General features: G+C 42.7%; 1 protein-coding gene across 3 annotated transcripts; it reads left to right on the top strand.

The window, feature by feature from the left end:
• Positions 1-957: 957 nt before the first annotated feature.
• Positions 958-19,217, top strand: tmeff1a (transmembrane protein with EGF-like and two follistatin-like domains 1a). Of its 3 annotated transcripts, none has more exons than XM_023977690.1 (9): positions 958-1,119; positions 4,644-4,773; positions 7,368-7,394; positions 11,116-11,212; positions 11,564-11,712; positions 15,672-15,722; positions 16,473-16,590; positions 16,869-17,030; positions 17,554-19,217. In XM_023977690.1, exons 1-9 carry the CDS (start codon positions 973-975, stop codon positions 17,636-17,638), a joined length of 966 nt encoding a protein of 321 aa, XP_023833458.1. In that variant the 5' UTR covers positions 958-972; the 3' UTR covers positions 17,639-19,217. The 3 variants fall into 3 exon arrangements, with proteins under 3 accessions (XP_023833458.1, XP_023833457.1, XP_023833459.1); XM_023977689.1 differs by having other exon boundaries at positions 15,669-15,722; XM_023977691.1 differs by lacking the exon at positions 15,672-15,722.
• The last annotated feature ends 138 nt before the right edge of the window (positions 19,218-19,355 follow it).

Raw genomic sequence — 19,355 nt, 5'->3', positions numbered from 1 at the left:
ACCAGAACCAACAAAAGCAATGTACTTGGCTTACCATGTGTTAACTGTGTTGCTTTGAAGTGGCTGTGGTATTGTTAATGTGAACCGTAACAACTACAGGACCCGGAATCGACCCGTGTGGGACACCTTTCGTAATATCCAGGAAATCTTATTTAACAGCATCAGCAGATACACAATGAGTTGTGTCTGTCAATTAATTACATGCAGCCTGGTCTATGACAACGCCTCTGAATTAGCAGTGAGTAATCAACAGTATCAAAAGCCTTTGACAGGTCAATGGAGATTCATACAGGAAACTACATAATTTATAACTAATGTAAGATGCAACAGAGATAATGCTATGACCTGGTCTAAAACCCGACTGATTTACATTTATAATACATTTCTAAGATAATAAAAAAAGATCTTAGCAGAGAATTATTCAAGGATTGTAATATTTTAGCTAGGCAAGAAAGTTAAGAAATAGGGCGATAATTATTTAGGTCACAAGGGTCACCACCTTTTGTGAAGGGGGAGTACATGGGCCGCCTTCCAAACCTTGGGGATAGTACCAGATTTAATCATCAGGTAAAAGGATTCAGCTGCCAGGGTGGCAGAGAGCTGCAGTAAAAGTGGATCAAACCTTTTTTTTTATTTTTTTTTTATTTTTTTTTATACATCAATCTTAAGCAAAGCATCTAGAACATCACAGATAGTAAATTGTTGAAATGAAAACAAAGATTCACTACATGTTGGGTAGTAGTGAACACGTCATGTTGGGTTATTTACGCAGCCCAACTGACTGGGTCAAAATAACCCAACATGTGTTCTGTCCAGTATTTACCCAGGGCTGRGTTACCAAATAACCCAAATAGGGTTGTTTTTCATGCAACATTTTTTTGAGTGGATGGGACTTGGTCAAAGTAGTGCACTAAATAGGGAATAGGGTGCCATTTGGAACGCACAAAGATGTGTAGCCTACATTCGAAATGAATGAATGACCTTTTTTTCTTCTTCTTTGTCTTACTAGATCTGTCGGAGAAGAAGAGCGACCTACGAGTGTGTGACGACTCCAGCTGCCGTTTTGGAGGTGTCTGTAGGGATGACGGGGCCACGCTGAAGTGTGTGTGCCAGTTTCAGGTATGTGGTGTAGTTTCTACCATATTTTGTGTGTGTGTGTGTGTACATGTTTACCTACGTTATCAGGATCAGAATGTCCTGACAAGGTAGGAAAACACGAGCCTGCAGTGTGTCTACTTTTATGTTGAAGAAATTATGCTTGGCAGAGGTGGGTAGAGTACTGACAATCTGGATTTAAGTGAAGGTACTGTTACTTAGATTGTAATTTACTCAAGTAAATGTAAAAGTAGCCCTCTTAAGAAACTACTCAAGTAAGAGTAAAAAGGATCCGGTCAGAAAACTAGTTATACTAGTTACACATTTAGTTCGGTAATTTTTTACACCTTATGGTAAAATATGACAGCAAACAAAGATAACAACTTAGTGCAATTGAYTTGAAATGCATTATTTAAGCCTGCTAGCACCATCTTGCAGATGTCCTCCAGCACAGTTACTCCCTTCACAGAACAGCGCAAACTGGCTCTAAGCAGAATAGAAAGAGGAGTGGGAGGCCCCGGTGCAAAACTGAGCAAGAGGACAAGTACATTAGTGTCTAGTTTGAGAAACAGACGCCTCACAAGTCCTCAACTGGCAGCTTCATTAAATAGTACCTGCAAAACACCAGTCTCAACGTCAACAGTGAAGAGGCGACTCCAGGATGCTGGCCTTCTAGGCAGAGTTGCAAAGAAAAAGCAATATCTGACTGGCCAATATAAAGAAAATATTAAAATGGGCAAAATAACACAGACAATGGATAGAGGAACTCTGCCTAGAAGGCCAGCATCTCTTCACTGTTGACGTTGAGACTGGTGTTTTGCGGGTACTATTTTTAATGAAGCTGCCAGTTGAGGACTTGAGGCGTCTGTTTCTCAACCTAGACACTAATGTACTTGTCCTCTTGCTCAGTTGTGCACCGGAGCCTCCCACTCCTCTTTCTATTCTGGTTAGAGCCAGTTTGCTCTGTTCTGTGAAGGGAGTAGTACATAGCGTTGTACGAGATCTTCAGTTTCTTGGCAATTTCTCACATGGAATAGCCTTCATTTCTCAGAACAAGAATAGACTGACGAGTTTCAGAAGAAATTCTTTGTTTCTGCCCATTTTGAGCCTGTAATCAAACCCACAAATGCTGATGCTCCAGATACTCAACTAGTCTTAAAAAAGGCCAGTTTTATTGCAGTTTTCAGCTGTGCTAACATAATTGAAAAAGGGTTTTCTAATGATCAATTCACCTTTTAAAATGATTAACTTGGATTAGCTAACACAACGTGCCATTGGAACACAGGAGTGATGGTTGCTGATAATGGGCCTCTGCACGCCTATGTAGATATTCCATTAAAAATCAGCCGTTTCCAGCTACAATAGTCATTTACAACATTAACAATGTCTACACCGTATTTCTGATCAATTTGATGTTATTTTAATGGACAAAAATCTTTACTTTTCTTTCAAAAACAAGGACATTTCTAAGGGACCCCAAACTTTTGAACTGTGGTATATAATATTACAAAGGCAGAAGGTAATTAATGTGCAATTTAACTCTGTGGTGGAGATACAGGGTTTGATGGACAACTGAGAGTCAATAAATGTATAATCACAGAGTAAAATAAATGTATAATCACAACAGTCACTAGGTTTTCATCTGACAGCGACAGTAGAGTAATATAAATCTATGTAACTGAAGTGATTTGGTAAAATGTAACAGAGTAAAAGGTAAGTTACTTTCTTCAGAAAATACTTGAGTAAGAGTACAARTACAGCCCACAGAGAGTAACTAGAAAAGTACTMGTTTTTCCACAAACTGACTTAAGTACATGTAAAGCGTTACTTGTTGTGCGTTACTACCCACCCCCGGTGCTTGGTATAGCTTCGGAGAGGAGTGCTGTTGTTTTCGCCCTCTAGTCTAGGTTGCTTTCTGTAGTCTGAGTTGCTGAATGAGAAGGCCACCATATTTCTCTCTAATGTGACTGTAATTGCAACAGGAGGACAGGTGTGTGTGTGTGAAGAGACCAGAATACCTTAGAGACATAGTCTAATGGGGAGACTGAGCAATAGCCTACAGTATGTCTTCAATCAGTCCTTGCCTGCAAAGCCTTTATGAAGCTTCCTAGATGCGACATGACATAGGTTATAACCATTCGTGACATTCCCTCATAATGAATGATAGATGACTAGAATGTACAGTGCATTCGGGAAAGTATTCAGACCCCTTGACTTTTTCCACATTTTGTTACATTACAGCCTTATTCTAAAATTGATTAAATCGTTTTTTTCCCCTCATCAATTTACACACAATACCCCAAAATGACAAAGTAAAAACTGTTTTTTAGAAATGTTTAAAAAAAATAAAAAATGAAATATCACATTTACATACGTTTTCAGGCCCTTTACTCAGTACTTTGTTGAAGCACCTTTGGCAACGATTACAGCCTCAAGTCTTGTGTATGACGCTACAAGCTTGGCACACCTGTATTTGTGGAGTTTCTCCCATTTCTTCTCTGCAGATCCTCTCAAGCTCTGTCAGGTTGGATGGGGAGCGTTGCTGCACAGAAATGTTCAGGTCTCTCCAGAGATGTTMGATCGGGTTCAAGTCCGGGCTTCCCTCAATCCTGACTAGTCTCCCAGTCCCTGCCACCACTATGCTTCACCGTAGGGATGGGGCCAGGATTCCTCCAGACGTGACGCTTGGCATTCAGGCCAAAGAGTTCATTCTTGGTTTCATCASACCAGAGAATCTTGTTTCTCATGGTCTGAGTCCTTTAGGTGCCTTTTGGCAAACTCCAAGCGGGCTGACATGTGCCTTTTACTGAGGAGTGGCTTCCGTCTGGCCACTCAACCATAAAGGCCTTATTGGTGGAGTGCTGCAGAGATGGTTGTCCTTCTGGAAGGTTCTCCTATCTCCACAGAGGAACTCTGGAGTCACCATCGGGTTCTTGGCCACCTCCCTGACCAAGGCCCTTCTCCCCCGATTGCTCAGTTTGGCCGGGCGGCCAGCTCTAGGAAGAGTCTTGGTGGTTTCAAACTTCTTCCATTTAAGAATGATGGAGGCCACTGAGTCCTTGGGGAACTTCAATGCTGCATACATTTTTTGGTACCCTTTCCGGATCTGTGCCTCGACACAATCCTGTCTCGGAGCTCTACGGACAATTCCTTCGACCTCAGGGCTTAGTTTTTGCTCTGACATGCACTGTCAACTGTGGGACCTTWTATAKASASRKGTGTGTGCTTTTCCAAATCATGTCCAATCAATTGAATTTACCACAGGTGGACTCCAATCAAGTTGTAGAAACATTTAAGAATGATCAATGGAAACAGGATGCACCTGAGCTCAATTTCAAGTCTCATAGCAAACGGTCTGAATACYTATGTAAATAAGGTATTTCTGTTTTTTATTTTATAAGGCTCTGACGCAACAAAATATGGAAAGGGGTCTGAATACTACCTATTTCACGTTTTCTTGTTGTGAAAGTATCTGCACTTTTATATTGCCTCTTTGCATTATGTAGACGCACTCACTTTTTTGTTTTGTTTTCTGCTTTGAATTTCAGTGCCACAAAAACTACATCCCTGTATGTGGCTCCAATGGCGATACCTACCAGAATGAGTGCTACCGAAGACAGGCCTCCTGCAAACAGCAGAGGCTCATATCACTCTCATCTGATGGGCCATGCACTGCAGGTGAGTGTTTCCACTTCTACTTTACAATCAGAGAAATATCATTTCTTGAAGGAAAAAAAATCTAAATTCCTTCAGACCACAGCAATTTGACTCATATGTCCACTGGTCAACCCATCACAGCCCAGAACAGAACATTCACTTGACTGGAAATGTCTGTTCAAATCATTTGATTTATGTTATTACAATAACGTTCAATGGATGTAGACTTGTTCAGGGCTGCAGTCTGATTGTCTACCTGTCACCCCGATGTGTGCACTCCTTCACTCCCCTCGTGGATTTAAAAGGAACAGACTGGTGGAAGAAATGTGGTAGAAACTCTTTCAGCACTAGTTCGAGCTGATGCCAATCCAATTAGCTTTGACGTCCATGTGGGGGAGTGAGCAAGCACATACTTCAGGGAGAAGTGTAGGGAATTTGAACGCAACCCAGGTTTTCTCAATCACAGTCCTCAAGGGCTGCCGTGTCTACAGGGTTTCTACTCTCCTCAATACTTTATTGATTACACTGGTTGGTTTGAGATTCCCGCTCGCACCTGGTTTCTCAGGTCTACATCAATTAGCAATTGAAGACAATGATGGAAAGCAGCTGGTTCTGTTGGGGATACCTGTTGTCGAAATCACAATTTCAGAATAGGTGTATTTGGAAGTGTTAGTTATTTGCTTGTCATTCATCGGGGTATGGCTTTGAATAGGAAATATCTGACTGGTTCACCAGGTCTAACCCAGAAGCCAATTCTGAGGCAGAAACAAAAGCCCTGCACAGATTGCCCACAGACACACAAACACACACTCACACACACACACACGTCACTGGTTCACCTGTGCCTACACTAAGACAGACAGGTTTTCTCATCGAGTATCACAGACATCCCCTAAGACAGCCAGGGGTCACATTGTCATCACACATAGCAAACGTGTGAGAAACTTTGAGCAACATTTTCCAGCTCGTGTCGTGAACCCAATCTCTCGGGGCGGTGGCGTCGTTTCCCTGGTGACGCACCGCAGCAGTGCACTCTTTTTACGACTTACCGAGCGTTCCTGCGCCGCAATATGCCCTCTGCTTCCTTCCCCTATGCTTCCTTCCCCTCTGCTTCCTTCCCCTCTGCTTCCTTCCCCTCTGCTTCCTTCCCCTCTCTCCTTGCTTAGTCCCATTTCCTCTTGCCTATATTCATGCTTTCTGTCATTGAAGCGTTTGGCGGCTACGAGCCGACTTCCGAGGCAACCCCATGACTACTAAGGACCCTGATAAGGGCACGCTATTCACTATTTAGTGCACTACTTTTGACCAGAGCCCTATGGGCCCTGGTCAGAAGTAGTGCTCTATAAAGGGAAAAGGGTGCCATTTAGGATGCAGGAATAGGGCTAAGCACTTTTTGCAGTAGTGGTAAAAGTAGTTACAGTAGTGTCCGTGTAGGCCGGGATGAATAGGATTGCCCTCCACTGTCCAAGAACACATTAAAAGGGGCATGGATAGAGGAGACATCACACATCGTTTATGATAAGCAATAAACATTTGCTGGGATCAGGGGGTCAAAATTGSTACCAAAATTGGTCAGAGTCAACGGTGKGTCAGAATTCGGATAGGAAAAAACRTATTGTTTGGGTTACATAATAGAATTAGCATTCAGTATAAGAGTTGTTAAACAATGTATCAAACCCACACCAAGAAGTGTGTCAATGTTACTTAGGATCAAGTTTTTCACTCAGTAAATGTTAGCTACCTACAGTGGAACAGTCATTTTTCTGCAGTATGGATTTGATCAAATCAAAGTTTATTTGGCACGTCCGCCGAATACAACAGACTCTAACCAATAGTGCAAAAAAGGTATTAGGTGAACAATAGGTAAGTAAAGAAATAAAACAACAGTAAAAAGACAGTGAAAAATAACAGTAGCGAGGCTACATACAGGCACTGGTTAGTCAGGCTGATTGAGGTAGTATGTACATGTAGATATGGTTCAAGTGACTATGCATATATGATGAACAGAGAGTAGCAGTGGTGTAAAACTGCTATGCTTTATCTTGGCCAGGTCGCAGTTGCAAATGAGAACTTGTTCTCAACTAGCCTACCTGGTTAAATAAAGGTTAAATAAAAAATAAATAAAAAAATAAAAGAGGGGTGGCGGGACACAATGCAGATAGCCCGGGTTAGCCAATGTGCGGGAGCACAGGTTGGTTGGCCCAATTGAGGTAGATTGAACTACAGTCAATGTTTCTGCAGTCAAGACTGGGCTGTGGTTTTGGGTTGAGTAAACCTTGAAGCTGATATTTGGTCGTTTCTAGAGAATTTAMGTCCGGTCCCTCTGTTTTTCGTGAACTATGAATTTGGATAGAGGTGCTGTAAAAGAAAGCTGTGGGGAACTTTAATTAAACGATGCAGCCAATATTCATCTCCTAATGCAACAATACCATGCCAACATCTTGGAAGCATGTTTCCATTTCTTAATTCAAGCCCACTGTGCCAAGATTTGTGTTGCCAGGGTCCATTTCTTAATGCAACAACACTATGCCAAGAAATATAGGGAAGCGGTGTTTTTGAAGGGCATACACCATGTGTGGACTATAATTGTGACAACGTCTTTCCTGTCTTCACAGATACTGGCTCCGGCTCTGGAGACGGAGGTACGTGGTATACTCTATGGTTAATCCTGTGTTAAGCATATGCATCAGATATGGTTTCATAACTACATATGTAATATATGATAAAGCATTGAAATAATTTGCACATACAGTCATTTGTTCTGTGACTTAGGCAAATATATCAGTGAAACATACTTRCATACCTCAAAGGCCCCAAAATGACCACATTGGACAAGAAATCGGGCACACCTAAAACCACGGATTGTGCGGTTTCACAAGTTAAGTATGACGGTCATATGTGTATATGAACCATTTAGGTAAAATGTGAGGTAAACAATTGGCAAATAAACTTCCGTACTGCCTCTAACTTTTAGCCCTTTTTGAAGATTTTGGGTGTACCAAGTCCTAGGAAGTACACAGGCTTGATACACCAACCACTTATTTCCCATTCTGTTCATGCTGAATGCTAATGCAGTCCCTTGACTGTGACAATTGGTTTGTCGGCCATTTCTGGAAATGCCTATTTAGATTGCAGTTTAACTTTAAATCCCCCTGCTTATTCCCTCCTTCTGAAGCTTCCAACTCTGAGTTTGTCTCGGAATACATTTCAGACAGTACACAACAAATTCCTTTAATGAATACTCAAGGTGATTTTTGGATGATTTATGAATGGGGGTTACGCAAGCCAGTGAACCACCCGGCTTTGTACACAGTCTGTAAGCGAGCTGGAATATTAAGTCCCGAATAATGRTCTGAGAGAAAATGGCCGTTCTTTCGCCCCATTAACTTCTCCTGATGGAGGCATTGATATTTCAGTAACACTATTTGGATAGTCCATCTATAGACTATTAGTAACATTTCAATTGTCTTTAGCGTTTCAGTAGCATCTCAACAGTATATATCATCATTTTCAACAAGCTATAGATGCTCAACAAACCATCTGTAGACTATCAGCACCGTTTTCAACAGCATATCTGTAGCCTGTCAGTAATATTTGAACAGTGTATCTCAGTAATATTTGAACAGTGTATCTCCTCACTTGCACAAATGCCAAGCCCATCGAGACATTTTGTGACCATCTGCATGTGGCGACCGCAGCGTTTGTTGTTTAATGTGGTTTTAATTGGAAAGCAGTGACTGGGGACCCAATATCTCTACCATCTGCACAGGACTGGATAGACGTGCATAATCCCCTACAGGCGATTGGCTGAGCTGTTTATGATATAAATTATTAAAGTGCAATTGAGCTCTGATGCTTGTGTATCTGTCTGTGTGCTTTGGATGTGTTTTGCTGTCCCCTTTGAACACGGTTGGGTGTTCACAGTGGTTCTCTGTAGGGATAGTGATTGTGTGTGTGTGTGGTGTGTGGTGTGTGTGTGTGTGTGATTGCTGTGTGTGTGTGATTGCTGTGTCTGGTGTGTTTGAGGATTGTCTGGTGTGTGTACCTAACATGTTGTGTATCAGAGGTGGTTGGATGGGAGGACAAGCTCATGGTAATGGCTGGAACGGAATTATGGAATGGAACCATGTGTTCGATACCATTCCATTTACTCAATTCCAGCCATTATTGTGAGCCGTCCTCTCCTGACCAGCATTCCTGTGGTGTGTGTGTGTGTTTCCGTGTGTGTGAGCGAGATGGATAGAGAGAGCGAGGGAGAACTGAGAACAGAATGTTTGGTACACTCAGCCTTTGTGTGTGCCTCTGTGGATGGCTCATGGCTGCTGTGTGTTTGCGCACAGGCGTAGGCGTGTTGTAATAATGTAAAAAGATGGATAGAAGGTAACACGTACACTGGCATTGATTGAGTGGGGATGCACAGTGTGGTACTGTACAGCCATTTCCATGGAATGGTAGGTTGCTAGCAATGTGAWAGGGTTATTGTGGGGTGGTAGGGTTGTGTTCACTTCAGGTGTATAATATCCTGCTTTGGCAAAGCAAAAAAAATCTAATCAAAACAAGGACTGGCTGACTGAGTGTCATAAAGCTAATATATTCTATCTAGAGAATGGAGAATTGCTGTTAGTTTGGGCGCACTTCTGGATGTGGTCATACATCCGTTAAACCCATTTGATAGAAGGATACAAATAATATTCACGTCTCTGTTTTATCACACAAGTAATGCATACGAAACGAATCTGTAATGACGTGCTCCAATTTAAGGGGAAATCTGGGATGTTAAAGTAATGATATAGACTACTGTATATAAAGTCACTTGTTCTTGGAGAATATAACGTATCAATGCCTCATGAGCTTTTAATGTGGTACATATCATTTCCTGGGTAATGCTGACAAAGTCTGGTGACACAGGTTAGCCTAGTAGTGACAACAAAGCCTTAGCAGATCTTTATCTATTGATCCTGTGTTCCTCCCGACTAAACACAACTGAGCACCACAGGCAATACACGCATAAACAGCGGGTCAATCTGTCAGTACAGAGCGATAACCCATATTCCCCCCCACGACGGCCGCCCTGGTTTATTGCATTTGATCAAATATGGGTTAATTGTAATCCGCTTTGACAGTGGTGGGCGTGTTTTACATTAGGAAATTACACCGGATGAATCCCTAAACGGCCCTCTGAATACAGACCCAATCATCTGCACACAGATGATAATGCCACCTCACCTCGTTGATATCTGCATTTGGGTGTTGTTGCCTTGTCCGTAGTGAACGGTCCGCTTCACTGGAAAAGCACTACTCCACTGCCAGATAATAGTAATGCATCACTATAATTGCAAAATACCATGTTTTGTCTTGATTATCRGGGTTTTGTTTTCACCGTCATTATATAAATCCCTTTACCCATTCAAGCTGACGTAATAGAACGTGTGAGTCACTGGTGTCTTTTTTCCCCTTTTTCCGCCTCCTGTAATGAGAGTGATAGAAACAGGACTTTTCAGTACAATTGAATAAATGACGGCAGATCATTTGTTCGTTCGACATGGCGGGATCTTTGTCGGTAAAATGTATTATGCGAGAGATGGCAGTGGAAACGCCTTCAAATATATGATATATTCACCATCATATGGAAGTAAACTTGGAGTCACATAATGATATGGTGTGTGTCGCCAATTGAATTGAAACCTAGTGAATGATACAGTCATGAAAAACCCCTGGCCAGCCTGTCACGCCCTGACCTTAGATATCTCTGTTTTTCTATATTGTTTGGTTAGGTCAGGGTGTGACTAGGGTGGGTACTCTAGTTTTTGTATGTCTAGGGGTTTTGTAAGTCTGTTGGCCTGATATGGTTCCCAATCAGAGACAGCTGTTTATCGTTGTCTCTGATTGGGGATCATATTTAGGTAGCCATTTTTCCTCATTTGGGTTGTGGGATCTTGACTATGTCTACCTTGAGTTGCCTGAGTGCACACCGGTAGCGTTTTGTTTGGTTGTTTGTTGTTTTGTTAGGTGAGTTTCAGTTGATTAAAATGATGTGGAACTCTACTCACGCTGTGCCTTGGTCTCATCCTTTCAACGAACGTGACACAGCCCCTAGGCCTTACCCCTTAGGCGCTGAAAAGATTGGATTAGAATATGGCAAAACATCCTACTTGCCTATCAGAGGGCAAGGGGAAGCTACTACCACACCTAATTATTTTGGTTCTACATAAAGTGACAAGGGGCTAGGGGTTTGCTTCTGTACTGAGCCATTGCCTGAACAAGAGAGAGTMGAATGGGAATAAGTAAGCCATGGTTCAGGATGCTGTGAAACAAACTATGAATGAAACCCAAATAGCTGGTAACACCACTCTGCTCTTCCAGAATACGAAGGCTCAGGCACAGACGCGGGGAAGAAGTTCACTAAGTGCGGCAAGTGCAAGTATGGAGCAGAATGCGACGAGGACTCTGAGGACGTTTGGTGAGTTTCTGTAAAATAGTAACGATCTCATCTAATATATTTTTCATATCATACAATAGGTCATAGAATATTGAACTTGAGCGTTGATGAGTTGTCTCTGGCCTCATTGTAGGACCAACAATATTAAACACATTGTCATTATAATCTAAAACACATTTTACATTTCAATACTATATCATACTGCATCAATATACAGTATTGGTATCCATGGAGTATAATCGTACATAATCACCCTCTGAACCCACACGTCCAAGAGATCTTCCTGATATACTGTAGTCGACGCTGATGGATGAAGACCAGTAGTTTGGAGTGAAGCAATAAGGGTTAAACATTTTCCTCTTTCTCTGTCAGGTGCATATGTAACATTTACTGCAGTGGACACAATGAGAACCCTGTGTGCGCCACGGACGGAAACTCCTACAACAATCCCTGTCTGGTCCGAGAGGCCTCGTGCATGAAGCAGGAGCAGATCGACGTCAAGCATCTTGGGAGATGCCCAGGTGAGACTGAGCACTACGCTCTGCACCTAGTAAAACTGGTTGACTGCTTGTAAAATGTTTTTATTACATTTCTTTCCATTTGGGGACACAAACTCACAACCTACTGTACACAACTGGGTTGGATTGGTGTGCTTTTAGGTTATGGCTCAGCTTTTCAAAGCCTAGCAAGACCAGATTTGGCGATTTTCCCGTTTTGACATAGTAGTTTTGACATCAACTAAAATTCCAAACTTTGAACAAGCATAGCTCCTGTCCCATTTGAACTTGTTTTTAATTGTTGTCACTAATTGGCCCGGGCCAAACCTACAGTATACAGCTAGCCTCCATAATTATGGTAGATGCCATAGGAAGCTAGCCATATTAGGGCTAGGGCAATGCCTCACTTTAAACAGTATGTTCRCATTTTAGTCAACCGTTTGAGTCTCTCGGGGAAGTGTAATTACACTAGTTCCAGGAACAATACTGTTAGCTTCACTCATCTCACCTGGAGACTTTCTTACAGTTACCCTATGCTACTACAAATGCTAGCTAACCCTCTGCTAGCTTACCCCAAAAGCTGTAGTCCCATTGTAGCCTCATCACACAAGTTATACAAAGTCACAAGTCACACTTGACACAAAGCTCTGGTAATGCTAGGCCCCGTTTCCACTCGTAGAGTCCTTCATGCTCGCCTGACTGAAGCTGCTCGCAGCCAGATAAGCCTCACCAAGCAGACGCCCGTCGTCAGCACTGAGCCGATCGATCAGTCACTAAAATCAATGAGCACTAGGCAAGCGTATCAAAGCCTCAGAAGTCTGTCAACAAATGCACAAGCCCTGACCAGTGCCTCAAAAGGAATAACATTTATTTATACTCCCCCGCCGCCACTCCAAACCCCTGTCACGTCGAAACCTTCCCAGAATTCAATTTACTCAGCCGTGATTGAAGCTCGCTTCGTCTTGTGTGTTTCAGAGGCATCTTTTGAGGGGGGAAAAAGCTCAAATTAGTTCTGTTATCCCAGGTCACGGTATGAGAAGTTTTGATCTAGCCACTGCTGGATGACGTTTTGGGGGGAAGTAGGGTAGAGAGGCTCATTTGTAGTCCTGTGTTGTAGTCAGATGTTTCCAGACTCTGGGGTTGCTAAGCTATTTCAGAAAACCATCTTCAGAGTATATCTTCTTAGACTTGATTCACTCAATAACACCCCCCCCCCCCCAGAATTCTATATGCCTACTTATTTTTTACACAAAACTTGGCCGACAGCCTAAAACGAGTGTTCCCACAGGTCCTAATAGAAAAAATGCAGGACCTTTTATGGATTTCTTGTTGGTTGTTTAAGGCAGTCAAATGTCCAGACTTGGGATCAAGTAGTATTTGTTTTCTTTCAAATACGTTGAGCATCTGAGCCTGTCTGTATTGCCAGGTGGGAGGGGTTTGCATTTGGGGTTTGCATTCCATTGGTTCTGTTGTGCCAGACATGCTCAATCAATCCCAGGTCAATTATTTGAATGAAAGCATAATATTATTTGGAACCTGGTTTGCAAAATGTCAGGAGCAGCTGTGACAAAGCTACTGATTGCCTCTGTGGGAGAGAAGTCTAAGCGACAGTGTGCCTCGCAGGGTCTGTGAGGAGGAGCACCTGCCTCAGTATGTCGACCAACTTGCCAGGATCGCGCCGGTTTCCTTGACACAAACAGGGATTAAGATATTTTATGACGCTCGAAAGCCCATATGCCAAATGTTATCGCGGTATCAATTAATACTTTCCCCATGATTTTATTTGAGCAGATTCGTTCGTTCAACCACAGTGTCATTGATTAGAGTCGATACATATTTGATCATATTTAAACTCCTGTAGGTTGTACACTAACTCAAGGGTTAGTAAACCCGACAGCTTCAAAATAAAGCACAAGCATTTGTTTGCAGGTGGCACTACATATTTAACCACTGTTGCATGTTAGATCTTTACACATCAAAGAAACAGCAAGGTAAATCTGTAGCTATCTCAGTAATGCTACATCTCACAACAATTCTCTCATAATCAGGCACACACATTTTTTTAGGTTAAAACAACCGGGATTATCCCTCTAGCATTTTCTACAATCACTGACTTCCCACTGTGGCTGCATTGTGAGCCACCACACAGTGCAACATCGAAAACAAACACAAGAGAAAGAAGCACTGTCAATATTTCCGGAGGAAGGATAGAATCTAAAAAATGGATGAGTATGTGCTGCTGTGTTTACTTATTCACAGCCCCACTCTATTCCTCTTTTCCTCTCATCTTCCTGTTTAGCATGCACCGCACCAACCGCTCTCGTCCACGGGCCATCGCAACAAGACGAGAGCGGCATTGTGTCAAGCTAGCGTTAGCTGTCGACTGTTTTGTATGATAGGAAGACTACAAACACAGAGACACAGATTGACACACAGACACATACAGACACACCACAATCACACACACTGTCACAACTCCCTGCACTCGCTGTCACAGACCGGACTCACCTCACCTTGAAAAGGCCCGTAACACATAGTAGCTTTGTCACAGCTCTTTACGCCTCCGTTCTGACGGATAGATATCCCCCATCAGACAGAGAGCAAACATCTCCCACTTCCTTCGAAACCCTGGGAAATAATTATCCTCCAAACATCCATGAAGAGAAACAGTCAGCCAGTTTGTATGTTTGAGACAGATCTATAGCCAGACAGATGGACAGGACCTGTGTCCTGTGTCCAGACTGACAGACATGCAGCCAAGATAAACAGGCAGGTAAAACAGGCAGGCAGGCAGAGACAGGCAGGCACACACAGACAGATGGGCAGGCAACACAAGAGACAGGCTGACTGACGGGCAGACAGAGACAGGCTGACTGACGGGCAGGCACAGACAGCTGACTGACGGGCAGGCACAGACGAGACTGACTGACGGGCAGGCACAGACTGACTGACTGACGGGCAGGCACAGAGACTGACTGACTGACGGGCAGGCACAGACAGGCTGACTGACGGGCAGGCACAGCAGACGGACTGGCGTGCAGGCACAGACATGCTGACTGACGGGCAGGCACAGACAGGCTGACTGAGGGCAGACACAGACAGGCTGACTGACGGGCAGACAGACAGGCAGAAGCTGGTAGGCAGACGGACAGATATACAGACAGGCAGGTAAACAGATAGACAGACTGACGGCGCGGGCACAGACGGACTGACGGGCGGGCACAGAGAAGCGCTGACTGGAACGGGCGGGCAACAGAAGAGGCCTGACTGGACTGGACGGGCGGGCACAGAGAGGCTGACTGACGGGCAGGCACAGACGGCTGACTGACGGGCAGGCACAGACAGACAGACTGACGGGCAGGCAGGCAGGGAGATGGACAGATATACAGACATGCAGGTAAACAGATAGACAAGACAGATAGACAGACAAACACACACAGGCAGAGACGGCAGACAGATGGACAGATATACAGACAGGCAGGTAACAGATAGACTCACGGGCAGACACAGACAGACAGATAGACAGAACTCCAAGTCCTCACAGGCAGACATAGGGCCCAATCCCAAACTCATTAGTCCTCCCTCGTGGATCTGAGAGGACTTAACAGACAGACAGAGGCAGAAACTCCATCCAGCATACCAGATGGGTGATGGCTATATATCCAATCCTGATAAGATCAGGAAGTATGCACCAACACAGACCGAACAGTAGCATAGGCTACATTTACCAACTCTTAAAAAGACCTCAAAGAGGAATGCGTACCAGAACCGTCATATTCTGATGACTGTATTCACGATGAACACATAAGTGAACGAGTGTGTGTATGTGTAATCATGTTATTAATTATAATTTGGTGGGTGCTTATGTCTGTCCTATTTCACACATATACTATATATATATATGTGTGTATTATATGCATATATGAATGTGTGTGTGTGAGAGAGAGAGCTTCAACTTATCTTGTCTTATTTCTATCCAGCAGATAAAGAGAAAATGGGGAAGAAAGATGACGGCAGTTCGTACAATCTTTTAGGCAAGCATACTTTCAATCGACTCTATCTACCTGTCATCGTGTTGCAATTGTTGCTTTATGTAGTAGCATTGAAGTCGTAATCCCACCATAAAGCTACAGTAGATTTAAAAAAAACACTTGGCGGACATACTGTAATACAGTATACCAAAACACCAAATTACACCACTTCACCTACTTACTGTAGCATAGAAGCAGATCAAAAGAAGAACAGATACAACAGAATCAAAACAGCACCCAGGACTGTATTTTACACCTCTTCATTTTGTGCATTGCTATGATAATCAACTCAATCTCCCTTCATTCCCATAAAGCTCTGAGCATTTTTGAATCAATGGCTTCAGTGCCGATACAATTCATAATACTGTGCAATCAAATGGTACTGACAAAGGTTACTATGACAATGCCTAACATACACATACACATAAAACTGTTCCTAACGAGAGAGGGAACCGAATAAAAACAGGAATGTGATTTCATCACATATCATTACCGCAAATGCCATTCTCTCCTTATTTTTKGGGAATGTTTCTTTTCATTTGAAGATTTAGTCGTTTATTTGATTTTGACGTACACATTCGCAGCTGACSGCTAAATTGCTGTACACCACAGTAGCTTACATGTCCTAGGCCGAAATAAATAAACAGTTGTGCTCAAAAGAAGTCTACAAATAATTCGGGATCTGTCTATTGCTAGGAATAGTTTGCAAAGTTACTTGGGTTATGTCTTTTCTTCTCAAATCCAATTTCTCAGACACCGCAGACCCGGGGGATGGCCTCTACGCTGGGATGCACATCCCTTGTGCGGAGAGCTACGCTGGCTTCTGTGTACACGGGAAATGCGAGATCAAGTACAACATGGCCACCTGCAGGTCCGTCTCATATCTCTCATGGCTCCTCCCTTCCTTTCTTCTTTCCCTCTTTCACGTTCACATGCTGTAGGCAGATCGCTGACAGGCTAGACGCCCCCGCTGTTTAGATAGAGTATGAAACGGTCTGATAATCTGTATGTCATGTGTCTGTCATAAATGGAAGGGTCAGATCATTTTGTTCAGAATAGAAATGGAGCATTGTGACATTGTACAGCATTCCTGGTATTAATGTCATTTTTTTTCATCATGGCTCTGTCTCCTTGTGATGGCGCCAACAGGTGTGACTCGGGCTACAAGGGGGCGCAGTGYGAGGAGCCCCAGGACTTCAACATCCTGTATGTGGTGCCCAGCGGCCAGAAGCTCCACTACGTCCTCATCGCCGCCATCATTGGCGCCGTACAGATCGCCGTCATCGTTGCCGTGGTGATGTGCATCATGAGGTAAGCAGCTAGGTGTCACAGCTCTCACGGAGGGTGTGACGTTTCGGTCTTTCGTGTTGTCGTCAAGTTCAGCGACGGAGAGGGTTGAAAATAACCCGAGGCGTGAGGTGTGAACGGCTTAAAGCCAAGGAAGCCGACCGTATGTGTGACTGACGAGGGTTTAAACCTGGGTCTCCGGCGTGGCACAGGACTGTTAGTCCGTYGAGCTAAAGCCTAGCTGTTCAAATCTTAGGCAAGGTTACTCATCTTGTGATAGTAATTCCGTGGAGTAGGTGTATGGATGCTAAGAAATAACATCTGGATCAAAGGCAATCAATTAACTTGCTGTCTAGTTTTATTAAGTTATTCAGTGCTTAGAAGAGAATAGAATATTAATGTGTGTGGGGAAAGTTAATCTTCCCTAGCCGACAGTAAAACAAATCATCCATCATTAAACAAAACCACATRAATCTCTCATAGCTTAGTTTTAAGCACCGACTTAGAATCTGAGGCTCAAAACTAATTTCCATTTTTGTACTTACAGGAAATGCCCGAAAAACAACAGGGGCCGTCGACAAAAGCAAAACCTCGGACACTTCTCATCAGACACTAACTCCAGGATGGTATAGCTCGTGTTTTGAAATCTTTTTTTCTTACAACGTGGAACACAATTTTTTTTMATGTAAGATGTGTCATTTTATTATTTTATTCTTCCCAAAATATAGAAGAATGAGGATATTTATTTCAGGGACCTTACTTTTCTGTTTCTCTGGTGGATATGTAGCGTGTATTGCAACGYTATTTTTACATTTTCCAGCCACATACTGGTATGAGGAACCGTCGACCAAGCCGCTCGTCGCTTACCCTTATATCGGCATTTTTGTTTCGTTATTTTTTTATTCCTGTTTGTTTACTTTTTGCTTTTTTCGAAAATACGGTACCTTCGGCGAACTGGAAAATGAATCCCAAGGAAACATGTACAGCGTCTGCCTATATGGAATGTGCTACGTATTGGAAACAATTCTTTCCAAGACTCTCTCTCTCTCTCTTTCTATCTCTTTTTACAAATGATGTGCAGCTGATCACCAAAATGAAGTTTTTATTTATTGGGTGAGGGGTCAGCCAGCAAGGTGGATAATATGTTTACACTTATTCTTTGATATGTAATTACAATTTTAAAGAATACACTGTGTTTAACTAGCTAATCATTTATTTTGTCATTTTATTCATGGTTACATTTTTTACGTTTACATTATTATTACGAGGATTCTTTTTCTAATTCTAGTTACTGTACTGTATATTGCATGACTTGTGAAACTGTGTTCTGTGATGTAGTTTTAACTTAAAGAAAAGATGACAAGTCTCTAAGCTCTCATCTCAGCAGCTCGACCAGTCCGATTATCCCAGCACATTTATGATAGGCCTCCATGTAAAATAGAATTCGGATGGTAGATTGATTGATTTGTCAGTGGAGGGGGAAAAAAGGATTGTGCAATGTTTCATATAAGTCTCCTGTCAGTCTTCTCAAACCAGTCATACTGGGTTACATCAATGTATCTATGACTGGAGTTTGACTTCGATGGTGGAGACATGAAAGTGGATTGTAATGCGTTGGGGCAGCATTTTTGGGGGGGTCTTTTAACTGTCTTACAATCACATGATTGTAATGAAAGAGCTGTTGACTTTGGGGGAGCAGTGGTATTTAATTGAATGATACAAAATGAAGGACTACACATTGAGATACTACTATCATCCCTTTATGATACTTACATGTAATTAAAAAACGTATTGGTTGCCGAAATGGATGTAATCAAGGGTTTTCTTTGAATGTGAGGATGTAATGCTGTTGTTTCTCCACAACACGTGACTTACATTTGCTCCTCAGCAAGACATTCCAAATACAGAGAAAATGTTGAATGGACGAATGAATAGGATGAAAAAGAACACTTGCGAGGTCCAAAGTGTAATGCATAACCGCCAGTTAAGTAGATATGTTTTTCATCACTGGGGCCTTTATGTAAATGTCTTTAGTCTGCCTTCATCTGGTCGTAGGTCTTTGAGCGAGAGCGTTTCTAATTGTTCTTTACCATCTCAGCCGTGACTATAAATGTGACTAGAATGTGTTTGACATGTCGTTGATCTTCTGCATGTAGGACTTCATAGGCAATTTGTCCCCCAAAAAATAAAATGAAAATGTTTTTTAATGTATCATGTCATGGTTTGGAATGCATCATTTGGAATGAAATGTCCTGTTTTACTACACTGTCTTCCCTCAACAGAGAAGGAAGGGTAAAAGTATGGCGTCAAATCGGCTTCTATTACATGCTGACCACTTCTTTTTGTGAC

This window comes from Salvelinus sp. IW2-2015, linkage group LG32, assembly GCF_002910315.2.
Source record: "Salvelinus sp. IW2-2015 linkage group LG32, ASM291031v2, whole genome shotgun sequence".
Taxonomy (NCBI): Eukaryota; Metazoa; Chordata; class Actinopteri; order Salmoniformes; family Salmonidae; genus Salvelinus; species Salvelinus sp. IW2-2015.
The sequence above is the reverse complement of the archived record's forward strand: the minus strand, read 5'-3'. Positions and strand labels throughout refer to the sequence as shown.